This window comes from Salminus brasiliensis, chromosome 6 (assembly GCF_030463535.1).
Source record: "Salminus brasiliensis chromosome 6, fSalBra1.hap2, whole genome shotgun sequence".
In the NCBI taxonomy this organism is placed as follows: Eukaryota; Metazoa; Chordata; class Actinopteri; order Characiformes; family Bryconidae; genus Salminus; species Salminus brasiliensis.
This window is the reverse complement of record NC_132883.1, coordinates 5,156,701-5,183,653: the sequence shown is the minus strand read 5'-3', so window position 1 is coordinate 5,183,653 and position 26,953 is coordinate 5,156,701. Positions and strand designations below refer to the sequence as shown.

General features: G+C 42.5%; 2 protein-coding genes across 2 annotated transcripts in view; both read left to right on the top strand.

The window, feature by feature from the left end:
* The first annotated feature begins 3,385 nt into the window (after nucleotides 1-3,385).
* On the top strand, nucleotides 3,386-4,727 carry LOC140557070 (testis-specific serine/threonine-protein kinase 6-like). Its single transcript, XM_072681204.1, has 2 exons — nucleotides 3,386-4,194; nucleotides 4,589-4,727. The coding sequence occupies exons 1-2, from the start codon at nucleotides 3,386-3,388 to the stop codon at nucleotides 4,725-4,727; spliced, it is 948 nt and encodes a 315-aa protein (XP_072537305.1).
* A 5,846-nt stretch (nucleotides 4,728-10,573) lies between these two features.
* The window catches only part of pcsk1nl (proprotein convertase subtilisin/kexin type 1 inhibitor, like), a 21,195-nt gene continuing 4,815 nt past the window's right edge, over nucleotides 10,574-26,953 (top strand). The window contains exons 1-2 of the mRNA XM_072681416.1: nucleotides 10,574-10,718; nucleotides 25,035-25,543. Of these exons, the coding sequence (XP_072537517.1) occupies nucleotides 10,641-10,718; nucleotides 25,035-25,543 (587 nt within the window). The 5' untranslated portion in view covers nucleotides 10,574-10,640. The remainder of the gene's footprint in view (nucleotides 10,719-25,034; nucleotides 25,544-26,953) is intronic.

Genomic DNA, 26,953 nt, shown 5'->3' with positions numbered 1-26,953 from the left:
AAGCCTGCCTAGTCAGCTAAAGCAGGATGAGCAGTTAAGCATGTTTTCATTTGGTTGTTTAGCCACCCTAACACCATGAACCACTTGAGCAGGCTGGTCCACCAGTATGCCCAGGCTGGTCATGATTGTCAACCAGCGAGCTCATGGTGTTCAACCAGCATGACCAGCATGACCACATGAGTTTACGAGCAGGACCAAAATGGTCCATCAGCTCAGGTTGATCATGCTGATAGACCAGTCAAAACAATCCCACTTCAATGAAAACAGGTCAAGAGCTCTACTGCTCAACCATCTTAACCAGCCGGCTCACCAGCATGTTATGTTACATGAACAGTAGTGAATTAGAAACCTACAACACACAGCATGTATGACTGTCCTACATTAGACAGATCAGGACATGGTGGCAAACAGAGCTGGGTTATTAAATAACTACTGAATTTAAAGGTAATAGGAGCTTAATGCAGCACAGCTGAGCAGAAACGCTTCCAAACACTGCAGCCTGACCTCACTACTAAACCACTGGAGCTGGGCTGCGTTTCTGAAGCGCCGGCTGGGACTGGGCTGCGTTTCTGATGCGCAGACACACTAAACTCGCACGGCAGACAAAATCTATCACACATTTAGCCAAAACGACGAGTGAGATGGTCCGGGGTTTAATGGTAACGTGTCTCACCTCCAGAACCTCCCCTGCCAGATGAAGTGGAGCATCAGGCCCTTTAGGGAACCCTGGGTCTCCTCTGACCTCCAGCACGAGCTCTCCCTTACTGAAGTCCGCCGCAGCAAACACTGCCCTGCCTTGTTCAGGACCAACAGCAGCCCTGGCTAATGAACCGGACTTTCTCCAGCTGAAGTCTGAGCTCATCCACTTGTTCACAGACAGTCTAACAGTAGATAAATAAAGGACAAATATATGGAGGCAGTGTTAGAGCCTCGTCTGAGCTGGGGGAGAGGGCTAGCAGTGGATTAGCCACTAGCACGAGCTAATTACTGACCACACTGCACTACCCAAACCTACATTTCACACCTGCAGCACAGTTAAGGGCTTAAAGTCAAACATAGCTTTATAAAATCACACATTTTAGTGATAAAGGCTGTAAAACATTTCATTTGAGGGTAAAATGAACTTCATTCACTTGTGTTCTGAACTAACTCCATAAACTCCGCTCCTGACTCAGTGACAGAAGGCAGTAACGAGCAACCTGATTGGATGAAAGTACGAGCAATTGCTCCGTTTGAACCAATCAGAGTTCAGCATTGCCGCACCACGTGATAAAGAGTGCTCCCACTATTGTAATTAATTGTAATTGTAATTAATTGACTATTTCTATTTCTACACAGTGCAGAAATGGTCTTAATGTTTTGGCTCCTACACACTCCTCCTTCTACCTTCCATCCTTTCCTCTGCTCGTCTTTTCTTTGCTTTTTTCCATTATTGCTCTTAAGACGAGAGAACCATGTTCACCATTAATGTTGGACACAGATGAAAACTGACCTCTACCTTTAACCCATCCGTGCAGTGAACACACACACACACACACACACACACACACACACAGGGACAGTGAGCTCACATACCCGGAGCGAGGCGTTCGGGGGAGCAGACAGGGTAAAGGGTCATGCTCAAGCCCAGTTATCGAACCCACAACCTGCTGAACCACCACTGCCCCCAAGACAGAGCCACCCTCGCTCTCTTTCATTCCCTCTCTCTCTCTCTAGTTCTCTCTCACTCATTTAACCTCTCTCTCTCCTTCTCTCTCTAGTTCTCTCTCACTCATTTAACCTCTCTCTTCTTCTCTCTCTCTCTCTCTCTCTCTCTAGTTCTCTCTCACTCATTTAACCTCTCTCTCTCCTTCTGTCTCTCTCTCTCTAGTTCTCTCTCACTCATTTAACCTCTCTCTCTCCTTCTGTCTCTCTCTCTTTAGTTCTCTCTCACTCATTTAACCTCTCTCTCTCCTTCTGTCTCTCTCTCTCCCTAGTTCTCTCTCACTCATTTAACCTCTCTCTCTCCTTCTGTCTCTCTCTCTCCCTAGTTCTCTCTCACTCATTTAACTTCTCTCTTCTCCCCCTTTCCCTCCTTTTGTCTCTCCCTCTCTTTTTCTCTCTTTATAAGTCACTGTCACACTTTTTTACTTTTTGACATAATGTGACAGTTGTCATTTAAACTGTGTGAAAATGTAATGATGAATGGATCAATAAAAATGAATTGGAATTAAATCTTTTTACACTGACTTTAATTTTATTTGCAGTGCTTTCAGATCATACAGCCATGCAGGAGAAAAACAGCATGGCCTGCTTAAGCCGGTCAAGCTGGTTAAGCTGATTGACCAGTATAGGGTATGTTTTTTGTTTGATGGTTTTGATGGTCTACAAACATAATCAACCTGATCATGCTGGTCAAGGTGTTAGGCCATCATAGCCAACCTTACCAGGCTGGTCAACCTAATGTGACCAAGCTAGTTGACTAGCATGACCTTGCTGGTCAAGCGTGGTCTGCATGCTCAGTCTTGACCAGAATCAAATGCAACATACACTGTGCAGGTCAAGAGCAGGTTAACCCGCTAGCTTACCAGCATTTGTTTCCATGTTTCACCTGGATGACCAGTTTTTTAACCACCTTGACCATAAAAGACCAGCTTAGACCATCTGAAACCAGCTACCAGTAAAAGTTGGGTTTGAGCTTAATTTGAACTTCAGGATGAGTGAGGTTTGCATTTAACAGGCCTGGCTGTATTCAATTAGCTCAGTCTCATTATCACTGCAATGTGGTTCAGGTGTTGCTTAAGTAACTAAAGGGACACATACTTTTTCACAGTGCTGTGTGTACAGTGCATATACAGTCAGTGGAGGCTACCTCGCCATTGTGACATCATGCCATTGTGACATCACACCAGAGTCCATATAAAGGTGGGTTCTACCTCACTGGTCCAGAATTCAGCAGCTCGCAAGACCTTTGACACCCATGTTTACATCGACTTTGAAGTCTATTGGCTGAGGTTCTTATCTAGAACCCCTGACATTAGAAGCAGACACACAGGTTCTAGAACTGGTTCCGTTTACACAGGACAAGGTAAGCAGCATTTATTGATTACTGAACTGAACACTGAACTGATTGAGCCAAAAGAAATATTGGAAATGCCTGACCTGACCTCACTAAGGTCCGCTGGCTAGGCTGCAAGCGGGGGAGCTGTGCGCAGGTGCAGTAATAGCTAGCACTAGCCAAAAAAGCACGGTTAGAACACTTCTCAAACAATCAGAATATGAGGTCGGAATATACTGTTTTATGAAGAATGATTAATCAATTATTAATATTAATCCAGACGACATTAAACTAACAATCATCTTGGCTTTCTAACTTTCTGTTCCACATTCCATCAACAGGGACAAAATGGACCCTGACAGAGTCCTGCAAAGTTTAGGCTACAAGTTGGTGGGCCACCTCGGTGAAGGGAAATTTGGCAAAGTTAAGCTGGCCACATCAAAACGACACCCCGACCAGGTGGCCATTAAAATGATGCAGCGCAGTAGGAAAATGCGTCTGTTCTCTTCTACATTTCTGCCCCGAGAACTTGCCATTCTAAGAAGAGTGAAGCACCCGCACATCGTTAAGGTGCACGAAATTTTTGAGATGCCCGGTGGACAAGTATACATCGTGATGGAGGCCGTCGCAACAGATCTCCATCGAAAGATTGTTAGTCATGGCGCCATCCCCATTGACCAGGCCAAAACCTGGTTCTCTCAGCTGGTCAGCGCCGTGGTCTACCTGCACCAACAGAACATTTCTCATCGGGACCTCAAGTGTGAAAACGTTCTGCTGACCGCTGACAATCAAGTCAAACTGGCCGACTTTGGTTTCGGACGGTTTTCGAGAGGCTTCCCTGACCTAACTCGGGAATACTGCTGCACCCGTCCCTACGCTGCACCTGAGGTGCTCTTGGATCTGCCGCACGATCCTAAGAAGTCGGATGTGTGGAGCCTGGGCGTGATTCTCTACGTCATGGTGACCGGAAGCCTACCCTTCAGAAACCAGCGCAATCTCCCGCGTTGCCAGCTCAGATCCGTGCAGTATCCAAGTGTGATCGCAGCAGACGAGCCCTGCCGGGCCTTCATATCATACATGCTGCGCTTCAACCCTTTCTCCAGGCCTTCTGTGGAAAAGGTGGCGCAGCACGCTTGGCTGCAGACGAGGCCAGAACCGTAAGTGAACCATTGTGCTGGAACTCGAGTGTCTAGTTCCAGGTTTATATACATACGATCAGCCATTACATTAGAACCATTGACAGGTGATCTGTCAATGAGAATCTGGCATGAGAATCTGAGCCACTTTCATAAGGGCCAATTGCTTGATCCGCTGCTAACGTCTTGGTGCCAGATACAACAGGACGCTTTCAGAGCTAATGTGGAGTCCATGTCTGGAATGGTCAGACCTGTTGTGGCGACACAAGGGAGACCTGCTATATGTTATGCATGTTATCCTAATGTTATGGCTGATTGTTATTTATATGCAATATATATGTGTACTTATATTATATATATGAAATGTATAGAAGACTTTGCTCATATTTATTAATTTATTTATTTTAAACTTTAGATCCAGGAGTCTGTGGTTGCGGGTGCGATCCTCGATTCTGCCTATGAGGAGTTTGATGTGTTCTTCTTCAGTCAACACCCCACAAAAGAGGAACACTGTAAGTCTTAGAACATACCTCACCTCACAACCTGGTAGTTAGAGGGAAATTCCATCAATTATTCTAGATCTGTGCATAATTAAAGGTGCTCCACATACATTTAGATTCAGAACATTCAGAGCTAAATAAATATGAATATGCTGAAAACTGAAACTGCTTTACCAAATATTTAAGAAGGTTTTAGCCCAAGACATCATTTCTAGTGGTGAAAGGATACATGCAGGGTGCTGTGCAGCAAAATAGTCCCCAAAGAAAACAGAAGTATTTCTTCATATGTTGTGCTATTGTGCAAATTGCCATATGCAACCCTGAAGACCATACTGGTGAAATACTGGTGGGGGGTTTCTAATTGGTGGGATTTAAACTTCCATTGCTTAGCAACACTGACTCCACATAGCCTCAATGCTAACAAAAAAATAGGGTATTGGGTTCAGGATGTCAATTTTGAACAATTACTGTAATTACTGTATTAAATCATGTGCAGAAATTTCCATCGGGTTGAGTTATAGCAAGACTGTTGAGGTTTAATCAGTAAATGTCTTGACTTTGTGTGTACATTCTATAATGACCCTCTTCTCTACACACCAGGGTCAAGAAGAGCCTGGTCCAAGCAGTGTGAAACACTCCTCCAGCAGTGAAGAAACTTCAGCACCTCATCCAGCTGCAGAACGGTAAGACTTAGGATTACAATTCACCCTGAAGTTCTGTAGTCATGTTTAAAAGTAGAAAGTCAAATTTGTAGTATATGAAGTTATGCCGGGAATGACATCACACCTGAGTTGACTTCTTCCAGTTCAATATTCCGATAATTGTAAATAATTTAAATGAACAGTTAGCTAAAGACTTTGGAGTTTAATACAACTGGTTTCACAATTCTTTGCAAAACCCTTTGTTTTGTGGTGAATCTAAACAAAATATGTCCCACTTTTTGGATTTTTGGACAAGAAGTTGGATTGTATTGTGTGTATGACTGATTTAATGAAACACAAATAAACTGTATAATTATAGTATAAACTGTATAACACTACTGCTTAAACTAATGTGAATGTGCAGTGTGGCCATCTTGGATTTTAAACACTGGGTTGGTTAGGCTATCCCAGCTTTCTGAGTAGGAAATTCAACTTGTGGGGGCATTCCAGCTGAAATTTCCTACTTGTTATTACGAAAACCTGACACCCCAGTTCAAATGAAACGCAGCATTAGTAGCAGAGTGATTGTCCATAATGAAATATTTAATATTAACTGTAAAGAGCGATCAAATTCCTCCGCCATATCAGGCCTGCGTTGTAGGATTACAAGTATTCAAGTGCTTTATTTGTCCCATGTGTTGAACATTGGATCCCTTTATTAAAACAGTCAATCTGGCACTAAGGAGGCACACTTTGTGTGTTGTATGTCTTATGTACCGACCAAGGTCACTTAAAGTGAAGAGCTTCTGTACAATTATGTAACTTATTTTATTAGTTCACTAACAAGAGATATATTTCCATATTGCTTTTGTGCCATCTCCAGAGTTATAGGGCGCTTTGTTGTGGTAGCCGTTGGAGAACAGGATGTCACAAGCAGCAGGGCGAGTTCTCATCAAGACGTCACATCACTTCAGGCAAAAGGGGACGAGTCTCAGTTTTTTTCCTGTTTGAGCAGAGAGGTAGACAAGACACCATCTTCTTCCTCTGTAGATAGGCAGGAGTTCAGAAGCCCTCAACAGTCACTAGCGGGAGAGATTGAGTCTCCTGCCTCTTTAATCAGAGAGGTAAGCTGGAAGTCATCTTCTACCTCTGAAGATGGCCTGGAGTTTTTCAGTGCTCAACAGTCACTGGAAGAGGAAGGGTTTCAACCTGAGCCGGAAGACAACAGCAGTAGAGCTGGGGCAAGTCCAACTTGCCACGGTGTAGAGGTGGTGGAGGAGGAGGAGTACGGCTGCTTCAACTGTAGACCACTTTGTGCTGCAGTTAGAAGGGCAGCTAAGGCTCACATAATGATACCAATCCGAAGAGCCTCCCACTCACTTCGAGAGAGGATGAGGAGGTTTTTCAATGGTAACTGTGGTGCATAACTCCTCTACTTCCCAGCAGGGTGTATGTAATTCTGCTTCCTCCACAGAAGCTCCCGTTTGTTTGGGTTCGGGTCAGAGACATGACGATGCAATGCCGGATGTCCTCCCACAAAAGAAAACCAAGAAGAAAAGATTCCCCAACTTTAAGGTCAAGTGTTGAGTGATAATGAAAGCCCCATTCATTTCAGTTCTGAAGGAGAAGTCCCGCTCCATGGGCTGGTGGTGGAAGCAGAACTTGTGCTCCCGCAGCCCACAGTGATGCAGGACACCAGGAGACAGAGGCTTTGGCTCCCCTTCAGAGTAAGCAAGCTGAGGTTCAGCTTTAAGGTATGTAAAAAATCTCCTATTATTAAATCTCTATCCTCACAGTGATCCAGACACCCCCTTCAGCACAACCTTAAGGACAACAGTGTGGGATTGACTGAAGTGAAAACAGATAAACACAACATCTGTGAAACAGACGGAACCAGACAGGGCTACGTTCTCCAAAAGTCCCGCTCCATGGGCGGTTGGTGAAGGCAAGAACCTCTTCTCCAATGGCCTACAGTGATGCAGGAAACCTAGAGACCAAGGCTTCAGCTCCCAGTCAGATGATTCAAACCAGTGTTGTTTCATTTTCAGACTTAAAATGTTCTAGATAAGCATCGTCATGTCGTCACTCTAACAAACCCTAAAGAAAAAGAAGAGAACATCCATTTTCGCGAACTGGAGGAGATGTTTAGCACAGGTAACTTCAAATTTATTACTGTCAGTTAAAAAGTTGTGCTGAGCTTTTTAACCTCTTCAACTCCACAGAACTGCTTCACTTACTCCTCAAAGGACTTGAAAAGCTTCATAGGTTTTACATGACAAACACCTTTTAGAATAGGGGCAATTTCTAATGTACAACTTTTTACCTTCCGCAGCAACATCAATCATCCCCAAAACCAGAGTCCATCAATTCCAGGGTACTTCAGGTCTACTCAAGAACCGATCCAGCTACCAGCCTTCATCTCGCGCAGAAGGACGATAATTTCCTATATGTAATCACTGATTTTTCTGCTTTCCTGTTTTCTGTTCCGGTGTCGACCAGAAGAGGATGGGTTCCACTTTTGAGTCTTGGTTCCTCTCAAGGTTTCTTCCTCTTAATATGAGGGAGTTTTTCCTTGCCACTGTCGCCACTGGCTTGCTCAAAAGAGGTTGAGACACAGATTTTTGTATAGCTGATCTGTTGTAAAAAGTGGGTGGGGTTTTAGAGAGGCCTAATGCAATATTTAATTGTTCTGCTGGGCGACTTCAGCACTCATGTGCAAAGAAGCATGCAAAGAAGGTAGCAGCTTTGGCAGCGGCTGAAGTAGAAATCCAGAGCATGGGATGAGTTTGGAGAAGCCATGGACAATGGTTGTCGGGTGGCCTCAAAGAGGTTCTGGAAAATGCACCAACAACTCTGAGGGGGGAAGGAGGAACACTGTCATAAGTGTGCTCAGTAAGGGCAGGGTTCCTATCTCTTCTCAGGACATTGTTGGGTGCTGGAAGGACATCTTTGAGGATCTAAACCTGAGGAACATGTCTCCTGTTCAGGAGGTAGGGCTAGAGGTTACTGGGGAGTCAGAATCCATCTCCCTGCCTGAGGTCACTGAGGTAGTTGAAAAGCTCCACCGTGCCAAGGCACCGGAAATGGATGTGATTCGTCTAGAGTAGCTGTATGCTCTGGACAGTGCGGGGCTGTCTTGGGTAGACACACCTCTGCAAAGCTGCATGGACCTCAGGAACAGTGCCTCTGGACTGGCAAGCCAGGGTGGTGGTCTCCATTTTCAGGATAGGGGACCAGAGAGTGTGCAAACTATTAAGGCATCACAGTTCTCAGCCTTCTCAGGCTTGTGCCAGGGTACTGGAACGGAGAACCTGTCCGATAGTCAAACCTCAGATGCAGGAGGAGCCATGGTACTATCCTGTACAGTCTTGTTCAGAGTCTTGTTCATGAGTGATGAGAAGAGGGATCATGAGATCGATCACAGGTTAGGTGCAGCAGCTGCAGTCTTGCAGTCACTGTCCCGGTCTGCAGTGGTGAACAGAGAACTGAGCTATAAAGCAAAGCTCTTGATTTACCGGTCGATCTACGTCCCCACCCTCACCTATGGTCAGGAAGTTGGGGTACTGACCGAAAGAACAAGATCATGGATTCAAGAGGCAATAATGAGTTTTGATAGACAGTGGTTCCGGCATCTGATAAGAATGCCCCCAGTCACGAGCAACTAGGGGGAGACCCCAAGAATCACCCAGGTCCCGATGGAGGGATTATGTTTCCTGGCTTGCTTAGGAGCGCCTGTGGTTCTCCCAGCAGAATAACAGGGTTGTCTGGGCCTTGTTCTTACCCTATTGGCAATCTACAATTCTGGACTGGATCAAGCAGATTAGATGTTATGTGATTTTGTCCTGGAAAGTTATGAATCTCAGACCATCACAGAAATCTCTGAATTGACATTGTTAAGAAATAAACCAATATTAATCAGCTTCACCAGCCTGAGAAGTTTCATTCTTTTAGAATAGATTAATATTCAGGTTATAAGAAGTGTAAATGTATGTAAAGATAATTTTATAGTTTTCACTTTACATTTACCTTTACTCTACTGCTGTGACTGCACTAAACCACACACACATACTTACATGCACTCTGTGTGAGTCTGTGAAAGTGTATTTCAGACTGTACAAGTATTGAAAATAAATAAAAACACAACTTTGCAGCACAAACCGTAACGCTAAAACACGGTAAGAAAACTGTGCTGCTACCACAGTGCTGCTCACTCCACTGCCTCAAACATGCCGACTTCTTAGGAAAGAGTCAATTGACTATTTCTATTTCTACACAGTGCAGAAATGGTCTTAATGTTTTGGCTCCTACACACTCCTCCTTCTACCTTCCATCCTTTCCTCTGCTCGTCTTTTCTTTGCTTTTTTCCATTATTGCTCTTAAGACAAGAAAACCATATTCACCATTAATGTTGGACACAGATGAAAACTGACCTCCACCTTTCACCCATCCGTGCAGTGAACACACACACACACACACACACACACAGGGACAGTGAGCTCACATACCCAGAGCGAGGTGTTCTGGGAGCAGGGTAAAGGGTCATGCTCAAGCCCAGTTATCGAACCCACAACCCGCTGAACCACCACTGCCCCCAAGACAGAGCCACCCTCGCTCTCTTTCATTCCCTCTCTCTCGCTCTCTTCTCTCCCCAGTCTCTCTCCTTCTGCCTCTCTCTCTCTCCCTCGTTTCATCTCACTCTCTCTTTGATCTCTCTCCTTCTTTCTCTCTCTCTCTCTATCTGCCTTTCTTTTTCTTGTTCTTTCTTTCACTCATATTGACTCCCTCTCTCTCCCTCTCTCCTCTCTCCATTGTTTCTCTATTGCCCCCCTCACTATCTTTTCCCACATTCCCTCTCTGTCTCTTTCTGCCTCTCTCTCTTTCTCTCGCTCGTTCCCTCACTCTCCCTTCCTCTGTCTCTCTCAATCTTTGTCTTGTTTAAATTCTTTGCTCTGTCCTATTCCTTATTTCCCTGATTTCTCTCTCTCTCTCTCTCTCTCTCTCTCTCTCTCTGTCTTCCTCTTCCGCCTCCATCTCCCTCTCTCGTTCTCGCTCTCTCTCCTTTCATTTTCACACCCCTCTGTATTCAGAGACAGACTCCTCCCTCTCCCCCTCCTTCCTTTCCAAGCTCTCTCTATCTCTCTCTCTCTCTCTCTCTCTCTCTCCCACCCAGCCCTTATTTTTTACAGCCCTCTCTATTCAGAGACAGACTCCTCCCCCTCTCTCCCCCTCCCTCTCTCTCTGTAAGTGTCAGTGTGTGTGTGTGATCAGTAGCTCAGTAAGCAGTGTATCTCTCCGCAGCAGGGGCAGCTTCATTCTCTCCTGCAGGATGTCGGGCCCTCGGACCAGCTCCATACTGCTGCTGTTCACCATCGCCTTCCTGCAGAGCGCACTGCTGGAGGCCAAGGTAACACACACACACACACACACACACACATGCACACAAACTTATTTACCATGGGACCACGGTAAACACACACATTAACACTGCAGTGGCTTTTTTAAGTCTAACATTAAAGACAGAGATAGACAGAGGTGCTTTACTGTATTGCTGGGGACATTGGCTGAATCCCAAGGTAAAACACACACACACACACACACACACACACACACACTCTTATTTACCGTGGTTAACACACACACACATTGACACTGCTGTAGCTTGTTTATTAACACCAGCAGACGGGGACTGACTGCATGTGTTCAGTGAAAATCCAGGTACAAGGTACTAGGTTCTACAAAGGGTTCTTTGAGCGATGCCATAGAAGAACCGTAAGGGGTTTCATAAAGAACCATTTCTGTAATAGAGATATATGTGGAAAAACATTTTAAAGGTTAATAGAAGTCAATGTAAAGTGTCTTTACCAATCAACAGGCAATTCACACTCACAGCTTCTTCACAAGAATGGTTCTTTAAGGAACCAAAAGCGGTTCTTCTCTGGCATTGCTTAAAGAGCGTTTACATCAGGTGCTGTTAACAGTTCCGCAAATTGAAGGCATGTATAATTGTGTAAAAGATAAGTATCTGAGCGACATGCTTAGCTTCAGGTATTGTGAACACGCGTATACACTATTTTGACAAAAGTATTGGGACACCTGTTCATTCACGGTTTCTCCCAAAATCTTTAGATATTAAAAAAATATCTTATCCTGCTCTTGTTGGAGTAACTGGCTCTACTGCCCATGGAAAAAGGCTTTCTACTAAATTTTGGTTGAAGCATTGTTGCAAGGATTTGACTGCATTCAGCGACAAGAGTGTAAGTGTGGTCCAAATGTTGTATGACCACCACCTCACCCTATCCCCAACTCCCTAAATAATCCCAGAAGTATTGGATGGAGCACCAACATCATAATCATCCTTCCAGAGAACATTATTGGCCCTCTAGCCCACACCTGGCATTAGGCAGCATGGTGCCAATAGGTTCATGATGTTTATCTGCTCCAGAGAGTCCTATTCTATTGGCAGTACTTGTTTTCTACAGGGACTAGACAAGCTATCTGTGTGTGTGAGCATTTGCACATCTGTGTCAGCAATTGGTGCAACTTAAGGTAGCTAAATGCATCCTATAGAAGGGGTGTCCACAAACATTTGGACACATAGTGTATTCCTGCAGGCAGGTCCAGGCTTCTGTTCCTTGCTGCTTGTGAGTTACTCATTTTTGAGAGTTTGTGTTGCTATTCATGTAATAGCTGATGAACAACCATCAGGGTGCTCCACGCTTGTGCATTTAAAGGGTTAATATGCTGCTTTGGGTGTTGACTGAGTGTTGAGGCATAGGTGGTATCAAATACAAGGATGTTTGTAAAATGTCAGTGTCATTGAATGGTTTGCACAAGGAAACACAATGTTCTTTACTGTACGGTAAGCTTATATAATCAGCTGCTATTCAGAGTCATTTTGGAGCATTTCTATTGGTCCATTCTGCATGAACTGTTCACACAATTGAAAAGCCAGCTGGTGTTTTCAATTGGTGTAAAAAAAACAATCCAAATAACATGAGATTTTAATACTACAGTGATGATAATTACACATCAGAAAGGGCACCTCCAGAGTTTGCAGTAATAGCATGTCACCATCTGGTAGATGGTGTTCATTTGCGCTGGGCTCATATGTGATTTAGAGGTACTGCAGGAAGTGCAAGCGAATTGACCTGCATTCATTACCAGGCAACAGCAGAGAGCGTTTGACAGCGCAGCTCCGTTCCCTCATAAAACCATGATTAAATTCTGGAAAGTTCTAAGAAGCAAGCTGCTAAACCGTCTCAGGCAAAGGAACCTGTCAAATAAGAGCACGGCCTATATTTAGAAGCTAATACAGCTAAGGTCAAAGATCAAGACTGTTCTTAGAGAAAGAACCAAGGGGCTTGTTTGACAATCTGGTAATACTGAGGGTCAATATTAGTCGAAACTGAAATGCAGTCCTGTTGGCTCTAGTGTCGTCTATTTCACTGAATCGAACTTGATTAATGATTTATAGTGTTTGTTCTGGCTCTCACTGTTATTTTTAGACGTTAGATTGCAGGGAGCCGTCTCAGTGCACAGTGGGTGATAAATGCAGTCTCATCGTGTTCCGCATCTTTCGCTGCGTCTGTGATGATCTGTGATAAACAAAGCTTTAGACTTGACTGTAGGATTATTAATGTATCTATACTGGGGTAAAAACAGGCTGGTAAGACCCACAACTAAGACTGTACAGGTTTGTTATTCTTTTTGCAATAATAATAATAATAATAATAATAGCACATTCTTAACAGTTTGGTCATGTGTTTGTGTTGCGTTGAGGTTCAGTGAGGTTAAATACGCTATCCTTTCAGCAATCATTATGATGGGCCTGAGAGGTCAGATAGGCCATTATAATCAACTGGACTCTGAGTTATGTGGCTGACCCGAATGTTTGTTTACATTATTGCTCAAATTAGCATGTGCACTCACTACTTTTCCTAGTACTGAGAGTCTACTGAACAGAAAAGGGGGGGGGGACATCTCAATACTGTGTATTTTTTATTTATGCCGCACAGCTGTCCACCTCTGAATCTGAGCAAGTGAACGTTTGAATGGCTGGATTCAGCACCATGGACAGCACACAGAGGGAGAGAGATACGAGAACAGTCTGCACTGGACTTCGGGATCACTATTGACCATAGACACGACTTAAAGGAAGCATGAGTCAGTTGTTTTTGAAGAGAACTGAACATTCGGTAGATGTTTATGGATATAATTGAACATGAGGGAGATTAATGAATGGGAATGAACAAGGGGCAGATATTTTGTAGAGAAATAAACATAGGGCAGATGTTTATAGATGGAAATGAACATGGGGCAGAGGTTTATGGAAAGAAGCGAACATCGGGCTGATGTTTGTAGAGAGAATCGAACATGTTGAGATAGGAAGAGAAACGAACATGGGGTAGATGATTATTTAGAGAAAGGAACATAGGGAATAAGTTTATGGAGAAAATTGAATGTAGGACAGATGTTTATGGAGAAAGAGAAACATGGGACAGATGTTTAAGGCAAGAAACAATCATGAGCAGATGTCTATGAGGCAGACGTCTATGAATAAAACGTAACATGGGGCAGATGTTTATGCATAGAGCTTAACATGGGGCAGATGTTTACGGTTAGAACTTAACACATGGCAGATGTTAATATAAAGAAAATGAACATGAGATAAGTGTTAATAGGGAACACTGAACATGGGGACAAATGTTTAAGGCAAGAAACAAACATGGAGCAGATGTTTTGGGCTGGAAAAAAATCAGACAAATGTTTATAGAGAGAAAAATCAAGTAGATGGTAACGGAGAGGAATGTGAAGCTGATGTTTATGGATGGCACCAAACATGATGGCAGAAAAATATGGAGAAAACTGAACATTGGGCAGATGTTTTTCAGCTGAAACAGTCCTGGGTCGTTTTGAAAGGAGAAAAAACAGTGGAGCTAGCTGAAGCCAGACACGGACACAGACCAAACATGGTCCGATCAATGATTTTGGAGAGCAATGATCATGGAACAGTTATTTTTTTAATGTGTCTAAAACACTAAACTATGTTCCTGAACGCTGGAGTGAACAGAATCAATAGGAGTGGCTGCACAATCTAATTAGCTGAAAACACACAGAGAGAGGAGGAGGTTGCTGTCATGGCAACTGCTTTCAGTGTGCACGAGCACATTCATTTTCCTCTTGGAAACAGTGCGTACACACACACACATACACACACAAGCGCAGTGAGATTTCATTTCACAGCTGTCTTCAGCAGTGAACTATTAATCATTCATTAGCTTATTAATCCTCCATCCGTATTATCGTCATTTTCTTCTCCTTTTTTTGTTGCTGTTCAGCTGGAATTTAACCGTTACATCTTTAACAGCAGGCGCTCTCTCTTAATGTCAATATTAATCACAGATGAGTAGATTTATGGATGATGCTGTCAAGCAGTACAGAGAACATGAATCAAGACTGTATCCCTGACCTCCTGCTGGCAGCCTTTTCCTTTTTGAAGGCTTGCTCTTCTCTTTTCTGGCGCACTATGTCTTTGCATCTGTTGTAGTGAATAATTCTGATGTTAAAATGCTAAACAAAGCAGATGTTTATGGACAGAAACATAGGAAATATGTTTATGGAAATAATCATGGAGTAGATGTTTATGAATGAAAAAAATAAAATAAACATGGGGCAGATGTTTATGGAGGAGACTTAGCATTAAGCAGATGTTGAATATGAACATGAAAAATGAACATGAATAGATGGTTAAAGGGAGAATCATACATGTGGTAGACGTTTATGGAGAAAATTGAACATGAAGCAGATGTTTATAGAGAGAATCAAACATGGGGTAGATGTTTATCAAGAGAATGGACATGGGGCAGATGTTTACAAGAGAATTTAACATGGGATAAATGTTTATAGAGAATGTCAAACCTAAGGTAGATGTTTATAGAGAGAATCGAACTAGTAGGAGATATGCCAATGCTAATGGAAAGAAATATGGAGCAAATGTTTATGGGCGAAAATGAACATGGGATGAATGTTTATGAGGAGGAACAAACAATGGGCAGATATTTATGAAGAGAATTGAACATGGGGCAGATGTTTATAGATGGAATTGTAAGTAATGTAGAATCAAACATGTGGGAGGTATATATGGAGCTAATTGAAACACTGGGCAGATGCTAATGGAAAGAAACATGGAGAAGATGTTTAAGGGGGGAAATGAACATGGGAATGAACATTAGGCAGATGTTTATGGAGAGAGTCAAACACTAAGCAGATGGTAATGAGAAGACATGGGGCAGATGTTTATGGAGAGAGTGGACCATGGGGAACTTCCCCATTGAGAGAGTCAAACATGAGGCAGATGTCTATAGAGAGAAACATACATGAAGTGGATGTTTATGGAGATAGTCATACATAGGGTAGATGTTTATATATGAAAACAAACATGGCACAAATGTTTATGGAGTGAATCGAACATGAGGCAGATGTTTATAGAGAGAAACAAACATGGAATAGATGTTTATAGAGAGAAACAAACATGATGCAAATGTTTATAGAGAGAAACAAACATGAGACAGATGTTTATAAAGAGAAACAAACATGATACAGATGTTTATAGAGAGAAACAAACATGATGCAGATGTTTATAGAGAGAAACAAACATGAGACAAATGTTTATAGAGAGAAACAAACATGATGCAGATGTTTATAGAGAGAAACAAACATGATACAGATGTTTATAGACAGAAACAAACATGATGCAGATGTTTATAGAGAGAAACAAACATGATGCAGATGTTTATAGAGAGAAACAAACATGATGCAGATGTCTATAGAGTGAAACAAACATGAGACAAATGTTTATAGAGAGAAACAAACATGATGCAGATGTTTATAGAGTGAAACAAACATGATGCAGATGTTTATAGAGTGAAACAAACATGAGACATATGTTTATAGAGATAAACAAACATGGAATAGATGTTTACAGAGAGAAACAAACATGAGACAAATGTTTATAGAGAGAAACAAACATGAGACAGATGTTTATAGAGAGAAACAAACATGATGCAGATTATAGAGAGAAACAAACATGAGACAGATGTTTATAGAGAGAAACAAACATGATGCAGATTATAGAGAGAAACAAACATGAGACAAATGTTTATAGAGAGAAACAAACATGAGACAGATGTTTATAGAGTGAAACAAACATGATGCAGATGTTTATAGAGTGAAACAAACATGAGACAGATGTTTATAGAGAGAAACAAACATGGAATAGATGTTTATAGAGAGAAACAAACATGAGACAAATGTTTATAGAGAGAAACAAACATGAGACAGATGTTTATAGAGAGAAACAAACATGATGCAGATTATAGAGAGAAACAAACATGAGACAGATGTTTATAGAGAGAAACAAACATGATGCAGATTATAGAGAGAAACAAACATGAGACAGATGTTTATAGAGAGAAACAAACATGAGACAAATGTTTATTGAGAGAAACAAACATGATGCAGATGTTTATAGAGATAAACAAACATGGAATAGATGTTTATAGAGAGAAACAAACATGATGCAGATGTTTATAGAGAGAAACAAACATGAGACAAATGTTTATAGAGAGAAACAAACATGATGCAGATGTTTATAGAGAGAAACAAACATGAGACAGATGTTTATAGAGAGAAACAAACATGATGCAGATGTTTATAGAGAGAAACAAACATGATGCAGATGTTTATAGAGTGAAACAAACATGAGACAGATGTTTATAGAGAGAAACAAACATGGAATAGATGCTCATGGGTGGACAAAAACATGGGGAAGATGTTTACAGAACTTATAGAAATAAGATGTTTATGGAAGGAAACAGGTCTGAAGTTTGAATAAACAGCCGGTGCTTGGAACATTTTGGAAGCGTGGAACAGTTGGAGAGGAAAGAACGGCAGGAAATCAGTAGTTGGATCCATAACATGAACAGATGGACAGATTGAGCTCAACCTACCCACACACACAGGCACACACACACATATACGCAGCGTCCCATACACACACATATGTACGTCTCATGAGGCACGGACGTCATAATGCGCCAGAGTGAGTCACCAGTTTTCTGAGTCATCCTCTCTGCCCCCCTCTCTTCACCTTTATACGTCACAGGCAGTATTATGTATCTATTATTCATCGCCTCATCACTCCATTAGCCCTTACAAACCCTCAACCCCCACGCAAGCTTTCATTACACGTGCCATTCCCATGGAAACCCATCAAAGTTTCAGCTAGAACTCTGCCAGTGTTGATAATACAAAGCACAGTTAAATGATGTGGGTTTCTAAAGCATGTGTACTAAGTAAAAGGCCTCTGTCAGTTGCAGAAAGTATAAAGAAAGAATGGTAAAAGGCCGTCATCAGGGACAACTGAACTGTATTTAAGGTTAGAGAGAAACTGTATACTGCACCCATGAATGAATCAGTGAGGCAGTTTAGGCTTAGAAATGGATTAAACTACATTTAGTAGAGATTTTGTTTTGAAAATCCTCTTTAGAACTGAACTACCCTTAAGTGCAGAGAGCAAATAGCTCGTCTACAACCAGCACTGTAAACCCACATGTTGTCTGAACTCAAATAAAGTAAATCTGCTGTACATAAACCTGGATATTCCTTTTAGTTGAATCAATATAATAACTGAGTGTATTCTGTTGCCGATTGCCCAGATTTAATGCCCATGTGGGGCCTGTATGGGTAGCCCACCTGGGAACCAGAAAGTTTTATCCATAGGTCCCATGTTTGTCTTATAATTGGATGCCCATAAGGGTTTGTTCGTGCAATAGAGGGTTTGCACTGATGGCACATTCCATTGTGCAGCGTTTATCAGAAAAATGGCCAAACAGGAATGAATGGGAATGAAACAGCGAACCATCCACATTACCAAAGAACCGTATAGCCCATGGGCAGTGATGTGTAGTCAGGAAACTACGTCCAGCTAACTGAGGCTCAACTCACACCCGTTTAGAGGATAAAGCCTCATATCTGAGAGCACAGAGCTGAGTGAATGGTGTAAGGAGTGTTTTCCACTGTTTTCAGTAGACTGGCTCATCCAGGTTTACTAGCTTTCTCTCTTACTTGAACTTAGCATGTTGCTAAATTTGCAACTATAGTGGGCTTGGTTTGTCCCCACCTGTTTTCAGAGCTGGACTTCACCACTCAGTGAGCTCCAACACGTTTCAGAGCCTGCATTTCAGTCATATCTGTTAATTGCAGGAATCCATTAGCTTCTCTTCACTTTAGCTTTCAGCAGTCTGTAAAAGGAGAGCTCAGAGTTCCTGCTGAATCTGTTTGTACAGTTATTGAAACCACGGCTCGTTCTCATATTGGTGTTTTAGTGGCATTCACACTGAATGCTAATGCTGACACTCAATCTGTCTTTTTGCCATTCAGTGGGTGAAGTTACAGAGGATGTGATTACAGAGTTTAGTCCAAAGTTCTCCTAACTCACATTATTTTCTTCTGTATATCTGTTTAGTCAAGAATACATATTGATCTGAGACTCAAAAAACATTAGTAAATGAGCTGCAGCTGAGCTGCACATTACAGTCCATTATATAAAGTCAATTATACATATACACAAACAGTACAGGTATTCCACTAGGCCTCTAATTATAGGCCTTTAGGTGAGAGAAAAGCACACCATGTGACTGTGTGACTACGAAAACAATGATTATTAATGACTGTGCTGGGCATTAGCCAATTTCCTTACAGCCGGACCACATAATTAGCCTACCAGAGGGCTTTCATACTTGCATATCTGTCCTTTGACTATCAAACTTGGCCACTCTGAGTGAAGTGTGTCCCATAATAGGACAGGAGTGAGTCACAGTCTGGTGTCTTTCACTGTTTTTAGAAGGTGGAAAAATGTCCTCCATAGCTTTTGTTCCTTCTTTGATTAAATACTGTGTACGATATTTTATATTTAGTTTTGATATTTATGATATTTAGTACGATATTTACCCCTAAATCTGTTTACTATTTATTCCCATCTGCAGTTTAGAGCTTTCCCCTATCACAAGATGTCTCCAGACTGCGAGGCTTTTGACAATGGAGTGCTGAGGCCTTGATGGGAATTTGAACTTATGAACTCCTTACACATGACGTGCAGCAGTTAGACCGTAGGGCCAGCCTAGAGCTGTGAACTCACACTACATAAAAACACAGTTCTGAGTAAAAAAAGTTACCTCTTCCCTTCTTTCTCAGTCATGGCTTCACAGCTCTAGAGTGGAGTGACTGTCTAACTGCCTGCTTTTCAAGTTCAAATGCCAGCATTCATAGCTAAGATGCCCTTGATCAAGGCACTTAACCCCTAAATGTTTTTCAGGGGGATGAGGTGCCTACCCGAAGGTTTGGATCTGTGCTCACTGCCCATATCTGTAGGAGTGTGTTTACTGCCAGGGATGGGTTAAATATGGGGGGTAAATTCTGTTGTACTTCTAGCTGTAATTCACAATCAGCTGGTGCAGTTCATCTGTGTTTACATATTTAAATCATGCAGTAATATGTTTTAAATCATTTTTTAAAACAACAAATATGTCAGGTCCTGCTCGGGCCTCCTCTGCAGTGTCTTCTAGACTCTGCAGTTTTTCAGTGAAAGCAGAGAACTGAGCCCAGGCTGACTCATTAGCTGACAGATGGCGATTGTTTTGAACGCAGCAGTAAACAGGGCGTGATGCCTGCTAGCTGGAGGTAAGAGGAACTTTATGGCTGTCTCAGCGTTATGTTCGTCACATGACCTCCCCAGACTCGAACAATCCCCCCTCCTCTGCCGTGTCTGTTGAGTGAAAAATGAAACAAATGGGACAGCTTAGCCACGCTGGCTCTGAAGCCTAATGTACGACACAGGGCCTGGAAGTGTAATCATTTTTGGGCTTAAGCTGCAATATTGGATTGGGTTCCCTGAAGCCTGCTGTGGGATGGATATATATGCAGAGGTGCAGGGTGGGCGTATGGGGGGCTGTCACAATCTGCTGACACTGCAGAATCGAATGAGTTCAGTTTAAAGAGGCTCTAACTCTCTCTCTCTCTCTCTCTCTTTCCTTCTCTCTCACTGCCTCCTCTATTTTACACTCTCGTTCACTCTTTCTTGATGTGTTTATCACTGTCTCAGTTCTTCTCTCACAGTCTTTCTCTCTCTCTTTCATACTCTCCCTCTTTTTCTTGATTTTGACACATTTTTCTTTTAATTTTGGTGCTGCCAATTAACCCACCTGTCCTTAGCTCCCCCTAGCACTAGCAATGCTCCTGACACTAGAAAGGTTAAGCTAACAGACGCCTGTGCCGGCCAGCATCACTTAAGAGTGATGAGAATAGAGAGCACTGTTTACACAACTGGAGAGAGCATGGCCAATTGTGCCCCCTATGACTCCGGCCACTGATGGCAAAGCTGCATGGCTTGGGATTCTAACTCTAGGTATGCAGTGGTCAGTACCTACCAAAAAGTGCTCCAAGAACAAGCGACAGGAACATGGGCGACTGAGGCTCACTGATACGATCCATAAAGGCCTCAATTACCAACTAACAGGACTTAGAGCATCTGCTGCTAGGTCTTCGTGCCAAAAACGACAGCAGGACACCTTCAGGACACCCGGGCCATAGTGATGGTACCTTAGACAGCTGAGCCAGTCTAATTTTACTCTACCTCTTTTTTACACTCTCATTCACCCGTTATTTGTCTCATTTACACTTCAATGTCTCTGTAGGTCTGCCCTTTCTGCTCTCCTATACACAGTGCACTCTTGTGTGTCACTCTTTTTCAGACAATGTTCTGTATGCTCTACAATACAACACAAGATCAGCCATAACATTAAAACCACCTGCCGAATATCGTGTAGGTCCCCCTTGTGCTGCCAAAACAGCTCTGAGCCATCTAGTAATGAACTCCACAAGACCTCTGAAGGTGTCCTGATGTGGTATCTACCACGAAGACCTAGCAGCAGATGCTTTAAGTCCTGTTAGTTGTGAATTGGGGCCTTTATGGATCGTATCAGTGAGCCGTAGTCGCCCATGTCGCTTGTCCTTTCTTGGAGCACTTTTTGGTAGGTACTGACCACTGCATACCTAGAACGCCCCACAAGACCTGCCTGATATTCTGACCCAGTCGTTCAGATTCTTACACTTGCCCATTTACCCTGCTTCCAACACATCACCTTCAAGAACTGACTGTTCACTTGCTGCCTAATATGTAGATCCCACCCCTTGAAAGGTGTAACCACTCTACCTGTCAGTGGTTTTATTGTTATGGCTGATCTACTACAATACAGTATTCATCCACCAGACATCTCTTACACAAAGAACTTTTTAGACACAATACAGTGAGTGTGCTGTGTGGCTTGGTGCCCAGCTAATATTCCATTACCCAGCGTGCTGCTGGTTCAGACCAGGTGCTGCATTACAACAGACCTTGACCTTGAAGTTGATGGTTTGATTCATTATGGTACCACTCAGAGTTCCCAACTTGGAAGTTTGCACATGAACACCTCCCTCATAATAATAAATATATATATATATTGACAGATATATATATATATGACACCTCATTTTTTTTATTCGTCACCATTGAAGACCCTAATTTGCCTCCATATGCTATTAGTTGGCTAAGCGGTTGATTGGTTGAATTTGTTTAATGCTTCAACCCACTTAGATGTTATGTTTTGTTCCATTATGAAGCTGCAGGCCATGTATTCTCAGCCCATGCCAGGAGTGGGTCAGAGGGGTATAAAGCCCCCCAGCATTGAGCTGTGGAGCAGTGGAAGAACTTGGTTCTCTGGAATGATGATGATGGTGGTGCTCCATCCAGTACTTCTGGGATGAGTTGGGGAGTTGGAGATGATGAGGTGGGGTGGTGATCATCCAACATCCTGACCTCACTAGCGCTCTGCATCAAATCCTTGCAGCAATGCTCCTCCAAAATGTAGTAGAAAACCTTCTTCCCTGTACAGTAGAGACAGTTACTCCAACAAAAGCAGAATTAACTGGGGTTTATTTTAATATCGATATCGATTTCATAAGAAACAATGAATGAGCAGGTGTCCCAATACTTTTGTCCATATAGTGTAGTTTCCCTACACTTACCTAGATTTATTTAAGGTTACCAAAAGGAATGTGTTTTCTTACAGGGTCTTCTTACATGTGAAGCTCTGCACTAAGGATATTTTCAGCACCTGTTCTGCCCTAATGACACACTAAAAAAGTAGATCATCAGCATGTAAAAATGCACAGGCTGACTTTAAATCAGATGCTGCTTTGGTCTCGTTCTGCTCCTGTATGGCTCTGAAGCTACACTGAGAAAAACGCTGTTGCAACAATCATATTCCAATTATATTACATGACTAGAGGCATGAAATACACGACTGTTTAATGCTTCACCTGCTTAGAATCAGGTCGCCACAATGATTTAACGAACCTTCCCTTTGAAACCCATCAGTCGTGTACAGATAAACAGCTTCTTCTCATCGGGCCATTATGGTGTGTAAAAACCTGCTCACCCAGTGTGAATGGCTTCTGCGTTCCTTTCATCTCGCGCAGCATCCTGCACCTGGAAAGAATAAGCATTTCATCTTCCTTTTTACAGAGTGGACAAAGAGTCAGGGATGCATCAAAGACAGATGGCGCTCGGTGTGTGGGTGAAGGGAAAGATAAGGCACAATGTCTGACTTTGTAGGCCTTCATTCCCAACTGGTATAACAGGCCTGCAAGTGCATTAGGCCAAATCACAGCCTGTGTTTCAGGCTAATCTGCTCTCGATGGAGGCAAGAACAGGGTGGGAGATTGTGCTGTCCAGTACAATTTTCTTTAAAATACTGGAGAAAGTAGCTAAAGTGCTGTGAAGAAGTAATTGCCCCTTTTTAATTTCTTAAATCTGTGCATCCTTTACCTTGTCACATATTCCAAAAAGACTCTGGGAAGGGGCAAATACTTATTCACAGCACTAAAACAACTGCATTTGAATATTAGTAAACATAAAATGCAGCTTTTTTCATTAAAAAAATATATATTTTACCCAATTTCTCTCCCTAATTTTAGACAGTCAATTACCTAACCCACTCGTTAGTGCTCTCCCCTATCATGTGTGATGCTCCCAACACTGAGATTATGAGGACATGCCTCCTGTGACACATGTGCAACCAGCCACTGCCTCTTTTTTAGAGCTCTTTTTACAGCTCTGATGCAATGGCTAGCAAATGATGCATGACATGAAGTGATCTGGGGAGAGAGCATAAGCCATTTACCCAGAACACTGAGAGAGCAAGGCCAATTGTGCTCTCTCGGGCTCCGGCTGCTGATGGCAGACGGCATAATCTGAGATTTGATCCAGCGCTCACTGGATCCAAAATAAAGCTTTTAAACAAATATTATATTTATTGAAGATAAAGATTTATTCTAAATCGTTCTATGTATCTCCTATGTAGAAAAGTAAATTGCCCCTTGATAAACCAACCAGTTAACCAAATTCAATCAATAGTTAGGTTATAATTTATTTTTTTTTAAATTCAAGCGCAGTTGGGTCACACAGCAGGACAATGGTCCAAAGTACACAAAGCAAGTCCTCCTCTGAATGGCCCACAAGAAACAAAATTAAGGTTTTGGATTGGCCAAATCAAAGTCCTGCCTTTAATCCCATTAAGAATCATATTCAAGCTTTAACATCATCAAACACAGCCGAATGAAAACAATTTTGAAAAGAAGATTTGGCAAAATTCCTTCACAGTAATGAAAATGGCAAACGTCTGATTGCAGTTGTTGCTGCCAAAAGTGGCCCAACCAGTTATCTTAGGTGATCTAGGTTTTGAACAGAAATGTATGAATGTATGATCTTTAAAATGCTGCTATTTGTGTTACATGTGTTGTCTTTATCTTATATTAAAATCAGTTGAATGATTTTTTGATGAAAACATTTAAATGTAATAAATATGCAGAAATAGACAATAACTGGGCACACAGCACCTGTGTATGGTCATCTCTGCTGTGGAAAGAAGTGAGAGAAGTATGCTAAACAGCTAACTGGCCACTCTTTAGTTATTACAATTGATATATGGAAAGGCAAGTGTAGAAAGCAACCCATTCTGAATTCATTGAGAGTTACAGATCATCACTGTCATCTTTAAAGCGTCAGCTTTACAGTAGTCTTAACTTTCAATGAAAGACAATGTCATTTTTTAAAATTCCAAGTCATTTTGGAGCATCTCTATTCTATTCTTTCCATTTATCATGAAATTTGGTGGCTTTGTAAATAACAACTGCCAGATTTACATGTCAAAAATGCAGATACAGCTTTTTCATGACAACGACAATATGACAACCTGTTCAGTCTACTGCAGTTCAGCCTGGCCATTCATATTGAGGTGAAGTCGGGTGTAATTACTGCACACAGTCTGTGTGGGAGATGTGGGGAAACTATTAAATGCTGTCTTCCAATAGATCTACGCATCCAAAAGGAACGGACAATATTTAATTTGTATAATTTCTGAGCGATTCAGCCCGAATTAAAGAGTTAATTCTGTACATTTCAGCTCAAACAGCTTCTCAAATGAGGCACAACACAGATTAGCCAATTAGAACAGAGCTCATTAACATATCAGTCTTAAAAACATAGTAACATAGTCGTCTGAAGGAAAATATAGGATGGGCTCTTTAAAATGACAGTTCTCTGTTTCTCTGTCTCTGCCAGCCTCTCTCTGCCATGCATGGAGGCGGAGCCGTGCGCCTCCGTCGCGACCTGCGCGACTCGCTGCCTTACGAGGCCCAGATGATGTCCTATCCCCCTGCTGACTTCAAGGGACGGGGTAACGAGCTGTATTACCAGCCAGATGCAGTGAGAGCACAGGGGCTGGGCCAGGCCCTCCAGCGGCTGATGGAGAATGACCAGCGACGGGAGCAGGAGGCGGCGTACCTGTCAGGTTTGCTGCGTCTCCTGAGCGAGGCGGAGAACAACGGCCAAGGGAAGCAGGAGGAAGAGGAGGAGGAAGATGAAGGAGACTTCCAGGGACCGTACCCTCCAGACTACGACGAGACGGAGCAGACGGTCAGCATGGCAAAGCCTCGGGCCCTGCTGGATCCCCAGTTGGCTGAGGCTCTGCTAAACCGCTACAGGCAGGAGAGATTGCTGCAAGCTGGGCTTAATCCCACCTCCAACCGCCTGCCCGAGAGAGAGCAGGAGAGAGACCAGGAGATGCTCCGGTGAGATTTTATGAAACCTAACTGTCATGTTTATGGATATCAGTAGACTAGACAGTGCCAGAAACCACATAGACAAGATTTAATATGGTAAGCTAGTAGCCTAGTGGTGAACGAGCACAAAGAGCAACCAGAAAGTTGTGGGATCAAACCCCATGGTTCATTAGGTTATCTTGGTTGTGTCCTTGGGCAAGGCACCCAACCTCCTCTTCCCTAGACTGTGCTGCTCCTATTCTGGGCATGGGTAGGCAGCAAAATGACCAATTGTCCTTATAAGTGGAACAATAAAGCATGCCTTATATTTAATGCAGTTTAAGGGCAGTTTGTGATGATTTACACATGTTTTATGATGGTAACAGGTGAATATAGGCTTCTACCAGTCAAATGTTTTAGAACACCACTAATTGTCCAGCTTTTATTGAAGTCCAGGGAATTACCTAAAATTGGACAAAGTCCAGTGACCTCAAATGGGTCAGAAGTAAGCGGTTTAACTTTAAATGAACTAAAAACTAAAAAAATAAAGGTAAATTGTAAAAAAGCAAGTTGTTGGAGACTGGGTTATTGCCATTACATCAATAACACTCTAAACTTAAAGAAACACAGACAGAGCATTCTAACAATTCTTGGCAGTGGAGCTCTTTCCTTTAGAGAAATTCCAGATAAATCCAGAGTGTGGTGAGGACAGTTTCCTACACCATGAAAAAGCTCGGAAACTCTCTACACTTCCAAGTCATTTTGGATCTTCTCTATTCTATTCTATCCATTCAACATGAAATTTGGCGGCTTTGTAAACAACAACTGCCAGATTTACATGTCAAAACCAAAAACAGCAAAAATGTAGATACAGCTTTTTCATGACAATGACAATATGATGACCTGTTCAGCCTACTGCAGTTCAGCCTGGCCATTTATATGGAGGTGATGTGGGGTAGAGCAGGTAAAGCTTTCTAACTCTTAACAGTGGAGCTCTTTCCTTTAGAGTAATTCCAGATAAATCCAGAGTGTGGCGAGGACAGTTTCCTACACCATCAAAAAACTGAAAACTGAGGATGTCTGGTACAGGATGAGCTGTGGCCCATTTAAACAGCATCAGAAGACGAGTTTCTGAGAGTGTGTGATAGGCAGCTCCTATAACAACACCTCATAGCTCAGCTTAACACTGGACTAAGTCTCAATTTCAACTGTAAAGAGAAGCCTTGGACAAGTGAAAAGGCAGTAAGAAAGTCCTTGCTATGATGACAATAGGAAATATGAAAATCAGGCTTTTTGGGCCATGCAGCACTACCTGAACACTACTGAAAACATTAGGGGTGTTCTAAAACTTTTGACCGATGGTATACATTAGCCTCACAGCTCCAGTGCCAGACTAAAGACACCAAACATGTTTTAGCTGATCTTATCAAATACGTAATC